The sequence below is a fragment of the Trematomus bernacchii genome, unplaced genomic scaffold (genome assembly GCF_902827165.1).
Source record: "Trematomus bernacchii unplaced genomic scaffold, fTreBer1.1, whole genome shotgun sequence".
Taxonomy (NCBI): domain Eukaryota; kingdom Metazoa; phylum Chordata; class Actinopteri; order Perciformes; family Nototheniidae; genus Trematomus; species Trematomus bernacchii.
The window spans coordinates 5,180,807-5,198,014 of record NW_022987409.1 but is presented as its reverse complement, the minus strand read 5'-3'; the positions used below and the strand labels follow the sequence as shown (position 1 = coordinate 5,198,014).

At 41.7% G+C, this 17,208-nt stretch overlaps 1 protein-coding gene across 5 annotated transcripts in view; it reads left to right on the top strand.

Moving 5' to 3' along the window:
• The window catches only part of enox2 (ecto-NOX disulfide-thiol exchanger 2), a 173,512-nt gene that overhangs the window by 153,031 nt on the left and 3,273 nt on the right, over positions 1-17,208 (top strand). For all 5 annotated transcript variants that reach the window (XM_034138189.1, XM_034138166.1, XM_034138171.1 and 2 more), the window contains 6 exons: positions 616-730; positions 3,402-3,589; positions 6,152-6,292; positions 11,415-11,471; positions 12,218-12,323; positions 15,333-15,418. In XM_034138189.1, the coding sequence (XP_033994080.1) occupies positions 616-730; positions 3,402-3,589; positions 6,152-6,292; positions 11,415-11,471; positions 12,218-12,323; positions 15,333-15,418 (693 nt within the window). The remainder of the gene's footprint in view (positions 1-615; positions 731-3,401; positions 3,590-6,151; positions 6,293-11,414; positions 11,472-12,217; positions 12,324-15,332; positions 15,419-17,208) is intronic.

Here is a 17,208-nt window from a genome sequence, read left to right as displayed (position 1 = left end):
CCTTAATCTTTAAATCATTTTAAAACCTGCTTCTGGTTACTGATCTCCAGATGGATATAATCATTAGTAATTCTGCCTGTAAGGGGGGAATGAATGAGAGACAATTGTTGTATTTGTTTTTTACAGTTACAGCTATTGTGGGTTTCCAAATGTGGTTCTAAAACACTAACAGTAAGCATAATGAACAGTATACACACAGTTAAGACACATTTAATGCTTTGTCGTCCTGAATCAGTGTCATCTGTTTCACTTTTTGGCAGAAGTTGTGGTTGCCAGTGTCACACACTGATCAAGTATTTTAGCTGCATGAATGTAAAAGCTTTTCCCTAGTAACAAGAATAGCTAAGTAAAAAAAAAGTCTTGTCTGGCTATATTTGGGCAACCATCTGCCTTATCACTGTGCCAGAGGAAGAATTAAGCCCCAGCTCTGAGACCTTGTTTCGTGCACACTCCTTTGTTCTGCAGTGATCTGTTACAAATATTATTTACAATAACAGCGACACCAATAAAGTTGCCTCGTTGACGATCCTTCTTCTACTAGCATCTGTTAAAACGCGCATCTCCCATGAGTGTTTGCAAGTGCTGACCCGCCCCTCTATTGGTTGTGTTTTGCAGGAGATCAGGAATATGCACAGCGAGCAGCTGATGGGTATACGGCGAGAGGAGGAGATGGAGATGTCGGACGATGACATGGAGGACCCCCCCGACAGCAAGGACCCTGAGGACCCAGGTATGCAAATGTCGGTTGTCGGTTCAACACTTCTGTCAACATCACAGGCCAAACAGTGATCCAGATCTTCAGAGGAGGCAGCTGTGTTTGACTGAAATGACAGTAATCATCCCCCAAGCATCTGACAACCAGCTGACAACTCTACATGAATACAAAACAGTACAGTTCAAAGTACATCAAGATGCTGACACCACTCACGCTTACTGAGTTGATGTTAAACATGACTACTTAATGACATCCAACCCAGTGTGTGTGTGTGTGTGTGTGTGTGTGTGTGTGTGTGTGTGTGTGTGTGTGTGTGTGTGTGTGTGTGTGTGTGTGTGTGTGTGTGTGGTGTGTGTGTGTGTGTGTGTGTGTGTGTGTGTGTGTGTGTGTGTGTGTGTGTGTGTGTGTGTGTGTGTGTGTGTGTGTGTGTGTGTGTGTGTGTGTGTGTGTGTGTGTGTGTGTGTGTGTGTGTGTGTCAATCCACACCTGCCAGCTGCCATGTAATTTCAGATCGGGGTTCCGCTAAAGTGCCATAATCCTCAGGTTTTCCCTCGAAGGAGCTTTTTTGTGTTTGCTGAAGCGACACAAACTGTGCTCCTAATCTCTGAACCCCCATTACAATAACCCATACATCTCGAGTAGTCGCAGGGGCAACATGCTGTAATCGTCACCGCCGCATGTAAGGCTGTTTCTCGTCTTGTGTTTCTCTGCGTGTTGTTATGCTCTCTTCACAAACTCTCTCTTCTTGCCTTTTAATCAGTCTGATCTCTGCCATTTGCTAATATGACAGTTTCTGTAATCAGCATGCAAATATATGTAAATGCTGTCGTCGGCTCAGCCCCTTCTCTTTTGCAACCTTGCTATTTAGCTATCAGTAATTAGCATCGCTGTCAAAGAGCTGTCATTTGGCTCGATGCTGCAGCTGAGGTGACCGGTGTTAATGTGACACTTCTCAGTATTTGTGTTAACAGGCTGACTGTAACATCCCCTTTTTGCTCACTAACCTTTAAGCAAAGGGGCTTGTTTACACGTCCACCGTGCCTGCTGCCAACACCTGTGTTATGACTGCAGCCTCTTAAAAAGTGAATCGATGCTATGCGACTGACTCATGCACAGAATATAAAGCAAAAGAACCGCTTGTATGCCTGACTGTTTGTCTGCAGGTGTGTGTGGACGTGCACACTCACGGATATCGATAGCGCTGCCTGTTATGTAACAGAAAGAGAATTGCTCCAAATCTGGCCGAGTGTCTGACATCCCCTCACACCAAGTTGATGAGGCTCTCAGATCAATACTCTTCTCACCTCGAACCCTCATTTCGCTGGGAGAAAAAGCACACGCAAACGCAGCGTGAACACACACACACACACACACACACACACTCAGCCAGCAAGTGAGAGAGTTCATTAACACTGCCAATGGTCCTCCATGATAGACTGCAGGCAGCACTCATGTACACCCACACAAAACCTAACCAGACGCGCTTTCATGCACACACACTCACTCACACACACACACAGGATGGGTCTTATCTCCTCAGTCCAGTCAGAGTATTTCACTTTCCCAAAGAGCTTCCCCCCACGGCCCACAGGAGGAGAGCAAAGCTGATAAAACTGGACATCTCTGGAGCTGAGCAGGTCTCATACAATAATAACTCTCCCGGTCTCCTCTCCTTGCTCAATAGGTCAGGTCAAATGTCCAGTAGAGAGCTATTGGACAGGACACTCTGGGATTATTACCGCTTTCAGTAGTTTATGCGACACTGAGTGAATATTAAAATAACAATTTACAGAGAGCTTGTCAACATGGTTCCTTGGGCACCTTTTAGTGCAGGATTTAGCAACATCTGAATCGAAATCCGCTCCCGGTTGTGGGGTTGTTAGCTTTTGTGTCCAGGCCGCAGTCGATAGATTTGTGAAGGGGGAGAGAGCAGGAGGCTACACAAATGTTTTCCAATTTCCCAATTTAAAAGATTCTATAAAAACCATAACCTGTTGTGGAAGGTTTGGGTGAGCTTACTAGAAAATATCCTAGTAGGGCAGTTTTCAGAGCAAGTTATTTGATTTAGAGTAATTTATAACTTGTGTCTTAGACCACATACCTGAAAATTGTGCTACAATATTGCAGATCATTGGAAACCCTGGCCTCTGATCCCCTCAGTTCTCTCAAACGGATAAAGACAGGACCATTGCATTTGTGAAGAAGCTAAAAAGCGTGCGTCAGAGCAGTACAAAAATCTGGACGCTTATGATGTTTGATTCATTAAAATCCAAAACGATATCTATTATTTAAATCAAACCAGTCCCATATCATCATGATGAGGGTGATTAGATGATTGTTGGAGTGTTTAACTCTTAAGGAATTACACCTTAGGATATTTTTAAAGGTGTTTGCTGTTATGGTTGCATTCAGTTCCCCAGAGCTGAGAAACATTTTTCTTAAAAACTCTATATTGGCGTAAAGAACAACATACATCATTAGCTTGTTTTACATTAATCGGAGAATGCACTGCTGCATGTAAACGGGAGGATTAGTGGAATAAGCATTTTCATTACCCATGTAAGCACCGTAGAAGGAATATTGCATATGTCGGTATAAGGGTTTAAACCAGAATATTTTGTGTATGTTATACATAATAAACACCAACTCCCATACTGTTTTCTGAACTTTATGTATGATCCTGCAGCCGTTTGTCAAGCGGAAGCCTTGAAGGAGGAGAACGACTCTCTGCGCTGCCAGCTGGACGCCTACAGGAACGAGGTGGAGCTGCTCAAACAGGAACAAGGCAAGAACCAACCAATGATCAGCGAGGAGGACAACACACGCTCTCAGCAGCTCAGCTTCCTGCAGCAGGCTCTGCAGGGCATGCAGAAGGTACACACACACACACACACATTTGCCAATCATCTCTTCAACAATGAGTTTAATCTCCATTTCCTTCTTGTTGCGTTTGTGCCGCTATTTAAGAACAAGGTCGCTCCGACCAGTCATTTATTCATGACCCTGCACTTTAAAAGTGAGTGCTGTGCAGGACCGGAGAGGAAAAGTAGAGCTGTCAGGAGAAGCTCATTTCTGAAGAGCTGCTAACAAGTAATATATTCAGGTTTTCTTTGGTTAAAGGAAAGCTTATTTGCAGTTGGAATGGGTTTTACTCGGATTGGAGAGCTTTGATGCGAACAGTGCACAGATACTTCCTGGAACAAATCCAAAGCTATTTAACAATTTTAGGCGTGTATTAAAGGGAAGATTATAAAAAGTATTGGATATTGTAAACGGGCCTCGCATATTATTCAGTATATATTTTGGAGTTGCTGTATTAACGTTCATATATTATAACATTTATCAAGACTGAGCCAGGCATTCAATTGCTGACATAAATACATATGAGAAAATAAGAACTTATGTAACTGGAAATTCAAAATGTAGTCACATGAACAAGCAATTATTCAAATATTATCATCAGAAAGTCATATACACCCCAAAATAATTTTTTTTTACGGTTTATTAAAATGCAAATGTCACTAAATACTGCAATGCATCTGTGCAACATGTCAGTTTGTGTATGAAAAGATACATACAAGCACCTAAAAGACGCCACTGAGAAAATGTATGGATCATTTGGTATCACAGGACACATTTACTGCACACACAACTTGTCTTTAATCCACTACTAAATCTTCAGCTGTGGTTATATTAGGTCTTGGGGAAACGATCGTACCACAACGTACATGTAATATATGCTCTGATGCTTTCAATACGATAACATGATCTTGCATAGGCAGATGGAAGGGTTAAAACTCCAACACGGACTGTGGGGGAAACTCCTGAAGCAATTGGAGTCAGGACTCAGAGAGAGAGACACGAGGAGAGCTGGAGCTTTGATGGCAAACACTGACGGTTTATTTGGAGTTACGGCCGGAGAATTGACAAGACAGGTGGTGTGTCACGAGTTGACACAGCGGTTGTCAAACCAATTCTGAAGAACTCTTCTGCAGCTCAAGGTTTTAACTAGTTCGCAGTGTAATAATCAACATTCTTTATCAGTGAGACCAAACAATTAAGGACCCTGAATCTAACTAGAGCTCTCGTCCATAGAAAAGAATGTGCGCCAGGGAACCTACGTCCCTGAACAGTAAACTACCTCGTGGAGGCTTGTGCTCTGTTAGACTGGCAACAACAATGCGCCCAAGCTGCTCCTCCTTAAGAGAGATAGCAGTAATACCCAAGGCTGTAGACCTATGCCATGGGAAAGGAGACAGTAAAGAGAGAAAACGATTAACTGGGTCGAAGGTTGAATACCTAAGCAAATTATTCCCTAACACGGACTATAAACCATGAAGTCCTTCGGGAAATAAGGAAATAATAGAGATTTTAACATCCACACATTTACATTTACAGCGCAAACTTCATCTGCTGACAGAGATCATGTGATTTTGGTCACATTCATTTCTTTTTTCACTAAATCTTACATGGTGGCCAACCTTTCCACCTTTTAAAAGAACAACCCTTATAATGTCAAAAACGATTTAAAGCTCACTTTTAAAATACTAAAAAAACGACTCAATTGAGCCATTCTGGAATGTGTCAAGTGCTAACTTAGCTATCTGTCACAGGTAATGGAAATGAAGACTGATTCATGTTAAGAAGAGAATTCATTACGACCCTGCTGTTCATTTCTGCTTGCACAGAGTAATTACCTTTCCATCTTACATTTATGAAAAGATTAGCTGAATAAATGAATTTCAAGACACTGAAACTGGATTGTGTTGTGTCACGCAGACACACAAATTGCAATGAAGTATTAATAGCGTGTCCCGCCAACCTGTTTCCTCGTTTGTGAATTATCGTGCCTGTAACACATAGGAACGTGATGTGGAAAACTCCTGGCTGTAAAAACCCCCCGCGTCTCCCAGACTCTCGTTTTGTTGAAATTAACGCAGCGGGGGGGGAATCTTTCCATCTGTGTTAGGCAGACAACTGAGCTATCAAAGCTTTCTCACACACTAGTTCCTGTGTCAACCAAAGCAAGGATAAAACCCCAATGAGTGTAACAAATAAATTACATCAAGAAAATCATCATGAAAGAATGTGGTGTTTTATTAGCAAAGGATATGGGGGAAAAAATCATCTTTCAAAGCCTTTGAACAGTAGAGTATAAAACAGAATAATATACAATGATTGCTTTCTCTTTAAAAATGTTTATTGAAGATATAATTCACGTCGGAGTGTAATTGCTTTCGAGAAGTTATAATTACCGATGGAGGGATTGCATGCTAATAATAATAATAATAATAATAATAATAATAATAATAATAATAATAATAAATCAAATGGCTGATTGTTCCTCTGCTTTCAGTGCCGTACGAGGTTAATATTGTCACGGTTAGTTAGTTCACAGTAGCATTAATGGCTGACTGTTGTCCCTGTGTTTTGCAGCAACTGTTAAAAATGAGGGAAGAATTGAAAGAGCGGGAGGCAGAGCTGGAGAAGAGTGTGGAGGACAAGCAGCAGCTGAACAACCAAGTCCTGAACCTGAAGGAAGGCCTCCTGAACCTGCAAAACACCGACATAGTGCAGGTTAGTTTGAAGGAAAACACACTTTCTGTTATTATCTTGGTTTCCTCAAAATGAAAAAAAGGGGGAGGGGGGAGAATCTTGTTTCCTTTTTATGCTTTAAATGAAAGTTCATTTCTGGGTCACCCTCTTGCTTCAAAGTGAACGCAATCTAATTTGCACTTTAATAGAAAATAAATTAGTTCAAGATGAGTTTCAAAGCATGAGAGATATTGAAGAAATAAATCATCAATAAACAAAAAGGCGGATTGTGACAGTTGATATAGCTTTGCGTCGAGATAATGACGACAAACTTATTTCAAAGCTCATCAGATTTCCCAAAACAGCCATTATGGGTTCATCTGTATGATTTCACCACGGCGACAGTTTCTAACTTCAATCATTGTTCTGGTGTTCCCATTTTCCTCCCGGGGAGCTCAATTCTTTCTTTCTCAACAATGTATAATCCACGCTTTCATTTCTAATTTCACTTCAAAAATGTTTAATAATGCAACTTTGATATCATTTCCCTTCAATAAGCATATGGTATTGTACAATTATGCATCTCATGAAAAAAAACCTACTCTACCAATTATAATTTAAAGGCCTATTTGTTGTCCTTTGTGAGTAGTAAACGTATTTGCTCCACAGTTTTGAGTGTCCTATTAACGCTTGTTTTGCATTAGTGTGAAAAACCTTCATTAACGTTTCACATCTTCACAAAGAGTTTCTAAATCACTGCAAGCTGGCTCTATCCCTTCAGGCTTGTCTAATGGGACTTTTGGGTGTATTTTGTGTCCTATATAATATTAGACTGAGTATCTTTGGGTTTTCAAGTGTTAGTCAAATCAGATGAAGTAACTTTATATTGTCCGCCTGGCCTCTGAGAGATTCTAAAGGGCTTCTTTCACTCTTTTCTCACATAGAATCGACAGAACGATTAATAATTAAAGTGGACCTATCATGCTATATTTGAATAATATAGTGTAGGACCATACCTATATAAGGCATATTTATACTTTTTTTTTTTCAAAATACCAAACAGATCATGCATTTTAGCCATGCCTCATTTTGCTCAATTTGACATTTTTTAGCTCTGTTTGTGTAAGGGCAGATAAGGGCAGAACAGCACCATCCACTGGCCTGGCATATGTACTACAGCGTCTCCAGCGCTTTCGTACGGCAATGGCCGTGGCTGTCTCCTCCTGATTGGTGGAGTTGGCCCAATAGCCGTAGCGCCATCGTCCTGACGTCAGGAAAGTGTTCAAATCTGGATCAGTTTTTATCAGATCCGTTGCAGCCCCTTTTTTAGAGATTTGGGTATGGAGGAAAATAGAGAGGGTTGTGTTTTCTGACACTTGGTGAGTTCCCTGGAACACCGGGGACACATATTCATGTATAAAAGACGTACAAAAGTGCATTTTGCATGATAGGTCCCCTTTAAAGTAATCTTCAACTTATTAATAATGAAAATAATGGTTGGTTGCAGTGCTGTACATTGTTATTGTCCACTACATGGCTACATCGGCGCGTAGTGAGGAAATTAGGCTTTCAACAACTATTTAAAATCATTGTTACTAGTTTGTTCCACACCAAAACTTTTTACTTGTGTAATCAAAATATTGCCTAGTTCATTATTCAGGTTTGGTAATGTGAGAAGGAAAGACTAGTGATGAAAATGTAAAGACTAACAACGGAATTAGGGTTATACATGTTCATAAAAGCTCATTTGAAAAAAATCCATTCAACGACCATGTATCGCTTTTTGTTGTAGTTATCATTTTTTTTATTAAGTATAGATTGCTGGCCATGAATGAAAAACAAACAAACAAAAGTTTCTGCAGAACTGTAATCTCTGGTGCCTCCAGCGATTCCCATTCCCCTGGTGTCCCCATCTGTTCCATGCAACGCCCGCTGTACAGCACGATAGTGAGCGCTCACTTTGGTGCATATCAGTGTCATCATGAGTCTGAGCAGATGTAGTCAGTCTCAGGAAATACGCTCCAGGTGTAGGACATTTTTCCTCGGGCTCTTTTAGCATTAAGTCTTACCGTTACAGCATGTAAACTCATCCAGGATAGGTTCACATGTTTTCATAAAACAGTAGCTAGTCGTCTATATGAACATAGAAACATTGTTTACTTGCTGTTATCATTCCTCCTGTTCATACTGAAAAGTGATGGATACCTTATTAAATTATGTAAGTGAAAAAATACATTCTAAGTTGAAATGAGACTGCAGTTCATAACAGAAACACTGTCTTCTGAAACATAAAAGGTGTGTTCTGTATTTAAAGACTCCAAGATTGAAAGATATCCATTTGATTACGGCTGCTGAAGAATCAAATTACCTGCAGATAAACGTAGGAATTTATTTTTGTAAATGTATTACAGCAAACAAGATCTTTGTCATATAGCCATGTGAGTTTAGTTTTAAGTTGGCCTAGAAACAATGTGAACTTATCAGTGACTTTATAAGTCCAAAACATTCAATGCTATACCCGCTCCCCTCTACCTGCTTTTGAATTAGTTTTTCTTACACATTTCTTGTTGCTATGTTGAACAAAATAAGGACTGACGTGCTGGTGCAACAACATGCTGTCTTGTATCAAAAGTGCAAATAATACAAAGCCTGCCACATAAATACAATAACAAAATATAATGTTTTTGTCTCACATCAAATTCAGAAACCCAAATATATATCCATGCATTTTCCTTTAAATGTGTGCTTTCCCATCAGACAAGATGTTTCTCCTTTTAGTTAAAGTGTCCTCTCCTCTCATCTAACTGCAACCACATATAAAGACCCAGAAGAAACCCATTCATATCCTAAGTGGAAACATATTCAGTACGGTTTACCACAATCAAATTGTTTCCTGAGTTTCCCCTGGCTGAGATGTTATGTGACATTGACCACCAGATACCCAATCACGCACTCTCATTCCTGAACATTTTGTCCGTTGGGCCACATCAGCACAGGCCAGGAGACGGCCACTAAGATATCACATTGATATCACTATGTGCTCACAGTACTGTAATAGTGTGATCACCACATAGGGAGCTATAACCTGCACAAGACATTGCACAGTTGTAAACCACGGGTGCTTTTACACAGGACCACATCATCAGTTAGAGCCACTCCTGCTACATTACTCATCCATCCCAACATCCCATTTGTTATTTGAGCGAACATGTTGCTTACATTGAGGAATGTTTCTCCCAACAAAACCCCGTCTAAAATTGATTAGAGGCGAGCTGTTTTACCGCAAGACTACACTGCTAAATACATTGCAGCATGATGTACAATCTTCTAAAACAATTTCAACTTTCAACGGTCATTTTTCTCTGTTAGACATGTCATGTTTACTAATGTTTCAGGTGTTGTCCCATATTCCCAGCATCCGAGTGCTAATGTTTGTTAATGTTCACTCAGGCTCGGTATAATGAGAGGAATGGCTGTCATTACAATGAGCCTCAGGTTCAATCGCCTATTAAATTGGATAATAATACAAGCGAGAAGATCTCAATCCACGTGGGGAGCTGCTCCACACGTCGCCTGTTTGCTTCGAGGTGAACGAGCCGACTGCAGGTTTCAAATAACGCAGAGAATTAGTAATTAGCTCAAATGTTTCTGCCGTCACATCAACCGGAGTGACAGGGTTGTCAATAGCGCGCTAATGGTGATGAGTTTGATTACAAATGTGCAGCCACAAAAGTGAGCCCTGGGAAATATGCTAATTAAACTTCTGCATGTGGGCATACATGAATCATGAGAGGCAGTCTCATTACAGGGAGAAAGAGAAATCCATTTTTGGGTGTAGGCTTGTCTGAAGATTAGCAGTTATTTGGAGGTTATTTGTCATGTTGAAGAGATCTCCTCACGCTATTGGTTATTATTCACCGGTCACACCCTGCTGTCACCACATATTACAGGTCGCTGAGGCCATTAACCTTATTACTATTATGATCACAGCAAACGCCCCCATCGTTCTTTTCCATATTAATGGTAGAGCTGCCACTAATGATTATTTTCATGTGTGATTGATGTGTTGATTATCTCTCTGAATTCAACAGTGATTTAGTTTTGCTTCTCTTTTAGGGGTATTTTCAGAGATGTGTTCAAAGAAAAGCGGTCACAATTAGAGGATATATTGATATTTAGTCCCTAGTAGAAGCTCCAAAGAATGCTCAAGCCAACATGCTTTTTAGACACTTCTAACACTGTTCTTCAAACCCGCAGTTTTTATTCAGGCTCCAAATGTCTTGAGCTCAAACGAAAAATAATTCCAATGACATTTTCAGAAAGCTCCCTTCAGGGCCACTGAGAACGTTTTACAGCCGGTACAAGCAGTACTCTTCGCCACAATCAAACTGATGTTCATAGGAAAAATTGCTGGGTGGCCCCTTTTAAATGGATCATTGAGTCTATAAAATGTCAGAAAACTGTGAAAAATACTCAATCATAGTTCAAGTGTCTCTTTTGTCCAACCATCAGTCCAAAACCCAAAGATACTCAAATGTAAATGTTAAAAAAAACATAAAAGCAACACAGGAGTGTGTGGAAGCTAGCTTTTAGGGATTTGAATAAATACATAATAATTGTATAATATATGAATTGTCACACCTATAACTTTCAGCCACCACAGGCCAACTCCACATGGCTCATACTTCCTTTTTTTACGTGAAATAAAAGATTATAGTACCAAGTGAAATGGGTGAATATGTGTGAAATAAATGATTAAATCCAGTTTCTGTCATTGATAGACAGAGGAAAAGCACAAAGACACATCCTGTCTATTGACTGGGTTCTGTGTGGGCTTACTTTAGCCCATAGGGTTAAAAGGTTGAGAAGCACTGGTCTACTTGAACAATTGAGTAATAACCTGCACACTCATATATTCCCAGGAAATCACACAAAGTCTTTCCTTGTTACGCATTTTAATAGCAGAGTTAATTGTATCCACATGACGTTCAGTGTCTTTGCCTTCCTTGTTCGTTCAAAATCAGCACATTTCTGGTCACTGCTCTAAAAATAAACAATTCCCGTGTTTGTCTGTTTTTGCACACCATGCTGTGCCCCCCCGTCTGTCTACATTGGTGCTTAGCTTCTCTGTGGCTTTTCCTCACATGTTTCTAATGTGCCACAGCTGGAGAAGTCGCAGCAAGATGACAGAGGTGGCGAGGAGAGCGCTAATCAAACCAGCGTAAGTGGAAAAAGCTTCAGCACTCCCCACCCCTCTGCAGATATTGTTTTGTGTCCTCACTCTCCCTTTCGTCCTCCTTTGACTTGCTCTCCCAGTGACATGACAGATCATTACAGGCCAATCCAGTTCACTGTAACTGGATTTGTCATTGAATAAATCACCCAGGCTCAACTGGGCTGGGAAATAAAGGAAGTCATGAAGTGAAAATGGTTTGTCTACACACCCACACAGTTGAGTGTTATGGATAGATTAAAAACGGAAAAAAGGGCCACCAGGCATTCCACACCATGAGTGGAAAAAGTACTCACAGTACTATGTAGGACAACAAACATACAAAAAGTCGTCTGTTATACCTCCCCCATTTTTCTGCCACCCGTCAGCGATCTGAAACAAACAGCTTGATCATTTCCCTTCCTAGTCTCTACCTCCCGTCTCTTCATTTCCTCTTCTTACACCTCTCTTTTTTGTTTCTGTGTGTTTGAAAATCAGAAATATGACTGCTGGCAGAAAAAACTCCCTCGCCTCATTATCCTCCTCCTCATTGTCTCTCCGTGTTAATGTGTTGGTGCTGAAACTTTCTGATGTGTTCATTCCCACTCCTGTTTGTCTTTCTGTTACGTGCCATGCATCGACTTTCGGTTAAGCTTGTTTACTTTCTCCTCAGCCACAGTCAAACAGTGGCTGTTAGCAGATGTATTCAAGGTAACTGTGTAAATGTGTGTGTGTGTGTGTGTGTGTGTTTGCAGGAAGCCACAGTGTCAACAGTGGTGTCCTGCAGTCAGGAGAAGGAAGGACCTCAGGAGCGAAATCCACTGAGTCCTGTGAACTCTGAGAGGGAGGCTCTGCTCGTTGGTACGCTGAAACTCATCCTGCACTGCTAACATCACTTGAACATTATTAGTAGAAGTTGCAGATACGACATACGAGCAAGCACACAAGTGTTTTGTTATTAAGCAGTTTTAGGTATAGACCAGTTTAATGTTTTGAGTTGTTCTGTGTGTTACTTGGTTAGTAGGGCTGGGCCATATTGAGAAAACCAAAGGACATCATATTTTAGACCAAATAAATGTAGTTCTTTGGTTAACTGCAGGCACAGACGCACTGTTTGGAACTTACACTTAGGCTGAAAAGCACCTTCAAAGCTTTAGTAGGCTTAAAAAAAACATCCTTGTATTTACGATCATCAAAAGGCAAATGTGCAAAGGCAAAAGTGCTTGTATCTGCTGCATATTCACACTCTAGTTTTCCCCAGGCTGCACCCTACAACCTCTCTCTTAGAAAACTGCGGCTCCAGGCTATCTTTGATCCGACCAGTCTGAACACCACACTCTGCTGCCATATTAGTCACTCATATTAATAACACATTTTATCGTTTCACACAGGATAACAGGATTTTGATTTTGCTCTTATATTCTTCTAGGGAAGAGGTATATAATTGAACTCAGATAAAACAAAACCTGATACTGTTTTTTTTGCGGTGGTTTCTGTGGTTGCCATGGTCACACTGAAAGTTAAAAAAATGAATGTCCTCTCCTTGCTGCAGCAGGTCTGTCATTGGGAAAACAATGCAGGTGGCAGCGGCAACCTCTCTGTCTGAAGAGCAGCCCCACCTTTGCATTCATGGTGTGGCACCTGCACACTCCAGGTGACAGGAGCAGTTGAGGGCAGAGTAAACAAAGAGAGCATGACAGTAAGGGTAAAACAGGCTTAATTGCAACCAATTGCACATCAATAAAGTGGGCATTATTGTAAGATAGTTGTAGAAAAAGGTTATAATTATTGCTGACTACCTCCAGTGTCCCCATCTAAGTTTTCAGGTTTCATCATTGTATGTAGTGTCTCTACTGTGACATGTCTCCATGCTTTAATGTTCAAAAAGCTCTTTATTTTTCTCATACTGCCTGTGCTGCAGCACCTCTTCTCACCCTCTGTCTGAAACCAGAGCCCAGTCGGCTCTGATTGGTTAGCTGGCCGGCTCTGTTCTGATTGGTCAACCTCTTGGAGATGTCCCATCCCTTAGCAAATCAAATGCAATGTGTTCGAGCGCTAGCCAATAGAAGAGCAAGTGTTTCATAGTGATTTTAGCCTTTGCAGACCATTTACATGCACACAAACCTATATAGCACACGACAGGAAAGGAAAAACCAGAAAGCATAATTGGCCCTCTTTAAGTAATTGACACTCCAGAGACCTGGAGGCAGGAAGTATTTCAGTGTAGGGTTATTGTTTGGTTTCTTGGGCTGCAGGCATTGTGCTTGAAGTGTAGAGAGGCTAAGACAATCCAACATTCACAGAACAGTTGGAGGGGGGGGTCAGAGGGTGCTTGCAGCTAAGGTTTGCCCAAGGCACTGCAGCAGGTCACCATGGCCAATGTTGAAAGACTGGCAGCAGGTGTGAACGCTCTACATTCTTCAGGTGCCTTCAGAAACGGCACAACTGCAAACAAAGTCAGGAGAAATACTCCGAGATGTGCTCTAACTGAAGCCATTTATTTCTAGGGTGAAATCTCGACTATTGCTGTTGAGAAAGAGTTATACTTTTGTATCATAGTGTCAAGAATAAGCTTTCGTTCCCCATCATCAGATCAAGACAAATCTTACAGTCACAATTGGCATTGAATCAGAGCAGCACTTAAAGGTGGGGTGGGTAATTTTGGAGAAACCAGCTCGAGTGCGCTATCATTTGAAAATACACAGCCGGAAGAAATCTGCCACTTCCTTACAGAGCCCCTCCTCCAACACACACGAACGTGCACATGACCAATGAGGGCACGAGATAAGTTTGTGCACAGATGGAAGGCTGACAGGCAGGTAGGCCATCCAGTTATTTTAGCCGAGCCGGCTAAAATGATTGGTCGTGCTTTTTACAGCGCCACGGCTTCCACAGATGACATTTTTTTTATGGATTTTTTGTCAAAGCACTTAAGATATTCATTGCTATCGGGATGTTAAGAGCATTCCATGGAATATAACAAAAAGTGTATCTCGAACCGGTTTCTCAAACTTACCTACCCTACCTTTAAAGGAGGGAATATGGTGTAAAATAAGGGGGACAATTGGAGTTCCTGTTGAGCATTAAAAAAATGTGAATCAACTTTTTATAATGTTTGATAATAAATCTGAGCCTTAGCACTGACATTCACTCTAAATCACCCGCATGCTGTGTGTGCAGATTGCCAGATAAAAGCAAACGTCTTTATTATTACTTGGCGAACATGCTCATTGGCTCTTTGAACGCAAATAAACACAGACAGCCAAACCATTCCAGTGGGCGAATCATGCAAATACATCATCATGAAGTTCTGCTTGGTATTGTATTTGAATGGACCATTAAACTCCCAGGCAGTCTCTTCATTCATCATCAGTGCAGCAGCCCCAGTCTAGTACTTTGTTTGTTTTCAAGCTTCGCTTTTCGGACCTCCTGCAGGTGGCAAAAATGAAACCTTGAAGTAGTTATTTCCTCTTAAAAGTCTCAAGTGATTGAGGTATTGTTGCTCCAGTGTCGGAGGCAGGTAGAATGCCCTTTTCGATTCGCTATAGGTGGTTAGTAAGCAGAGGTGGGGGGGGATTATCAGTCTGCTGTCTGTGCGCTGATAGCAGATGGTTTGTTTGAGCTGGGGGAGAGTCTGGCTTTGATTAGATACAACGACATCAAAGCTGTCATTAAACACTCCCTCTAATCCGGAGCCACGATATACAAGAGGCTCTTAACAGTGCGGGGACTCTGGGAGAAGCCACTGGAAGCTCCTGTTAGACTCAGAGAAGGAGCACATCATCTGGCAGTTTGTCAATGTTCAACAGGTGACAGAAACTGGAGGAATGTGACTGCTTTCTCATCTCTGCATTGTTTTTTCTCCTCCAGGGATCATTGCAACGTTCCTGCACGTCCACCCGTTCGGAGCCAGCATCGAGTACATCTGTTCCTACCTGCAGCGCTTGGACACCAAGGTAAAATAATCCAAACTGTGGGTAAAATGAGCAGAGCCAGGCCTCAGCTGCGATCTAGAGGAGATCCACCCAAACAGACAGTTTGTCAGCCCCCCCCCCCCACAGGGCTGACATACGGGCCTGCAGAGTGCCAGGGTCCCACTGCGCACGGAGACACACGGCCCCTCAGTGTGAGAGCTTCCTAATGCGCTCTATAGAAATGGACGCTTTTGGAGGATTTGTCTTGAGGGGAGGCCCAGGCACTTAACAGGAAGAGATTGACATTTTGGAGAGAAGTATTTATTTTCTCATCCACAATCTCTGCCGAAATGTCAAAGTATCTCTGAAACAGTCAGGATAGGATAGGCTACATGCAGATGTGATCTCATTGAGGCTTTAGCAGCAGACGCCTGAATAGGGATGTGTTCGGGAAAATACACAGCTTCTTTAGCTCGAATGCAAATGATAAAGCCTTCTTGTTAGCAAAGAGCGATAGAAACATAAAGGTTGCAGCCACTGCTTGCTGGTTAAAATGAAGGAAATTACCTGTTGGATGAACTTTAGATAATCTGCTTTATTTTTGTTACGGCTAAATTAAAGTGGACCTATCATGCTATATTTAAATGATATATTGTAGGGCCATACCTATATAAGGTATATTTATACGTTTCTGTTTTCAAAATACCAAACAGATCATGCATTTTAGCCATGCCTCATTTCGCTCTATGTGCTGTTTGCTGTCTACGGGGCTGATTCTGCTGACCACGCCCCCCTGCAGGAGAGGGTAGCCGTGCTCTGATCAAGTCAAGAGGGGGAGAAAAAAAGATCTCCGTCCTCCGTGTTTTATTTATATATACAGTCTATGGTATTATTATAGGCCTATAGAGTCGTTATTCATTTGTTTTAAAGCTCAATAAATAACAAAGAAGACCTTTGACCGGCACTTTTCAAATTTTGTCCGGAAGATTTAAACTTTAACGGACATCTTGACCGGCGAAAGAAACTGAAACTGAAACTCTGCCGCACGGTCCCCTCGTTCCTTGGAAGAGGCGGAGAGGTGGGTGTTTGTCATCTGCTGGTGGACTAACCGGAGAGAATTACAGTGCTTGCCTCGACGGGGAGGGATTGCATTGAATTAAAGCAGCGGGAGCAAACGCTTGCCTCGGGGAGGGAGAAAAAAAGCCACAGCGGAGAATAAACAGAAGGGTAACCATGGTTACCATATGCGCGGGAAGTCTTCTTCGCTGCTTTTGTGGCAGACTACAGCGCCACTTACAGGCCTGGCATATGTACTACAGCGTCTCCAGCGCTTTCAAGCAGCAATGGCCGGCCGTGGCCCAACCCCACATTCCCCTGATAGGTGGAGAGTTGGCCCAATAGCCGTAGCGCCACTTCTGTGACGTCATTGAAGTGTTCAAATCTGGATCAGTTTTTATCAGATCCGTTGCAGCCCCTTTTTTAGAGATTTGGGTATGGAGGAAAATAGAGAGGGTTGTGTTTTCTGACACTTGGTGAATTCCCTGGAACACCGGGGACACATATTCATGTATAAAAGACGTACAAACGTGCATTTTGCATGATAGGTCCCCTTTAAGGTTCACTGCAGCTGGTGTCGCGATTCAGCCACAGTTTGTAAGTGAAAAAAAAACATAATTTCATACCTCCACTGTGTGTTAGCCAGGGGATTGTGTTTTCTTAGTTTAGCAGGGACGAGCAGAATGAGTTTAGTACTGGATTCGAATTTAATAAAAATGGTATTTAACAGCTATGAAACACTCGTAGAGAATAAGACAGCCATACAAAAACACAGC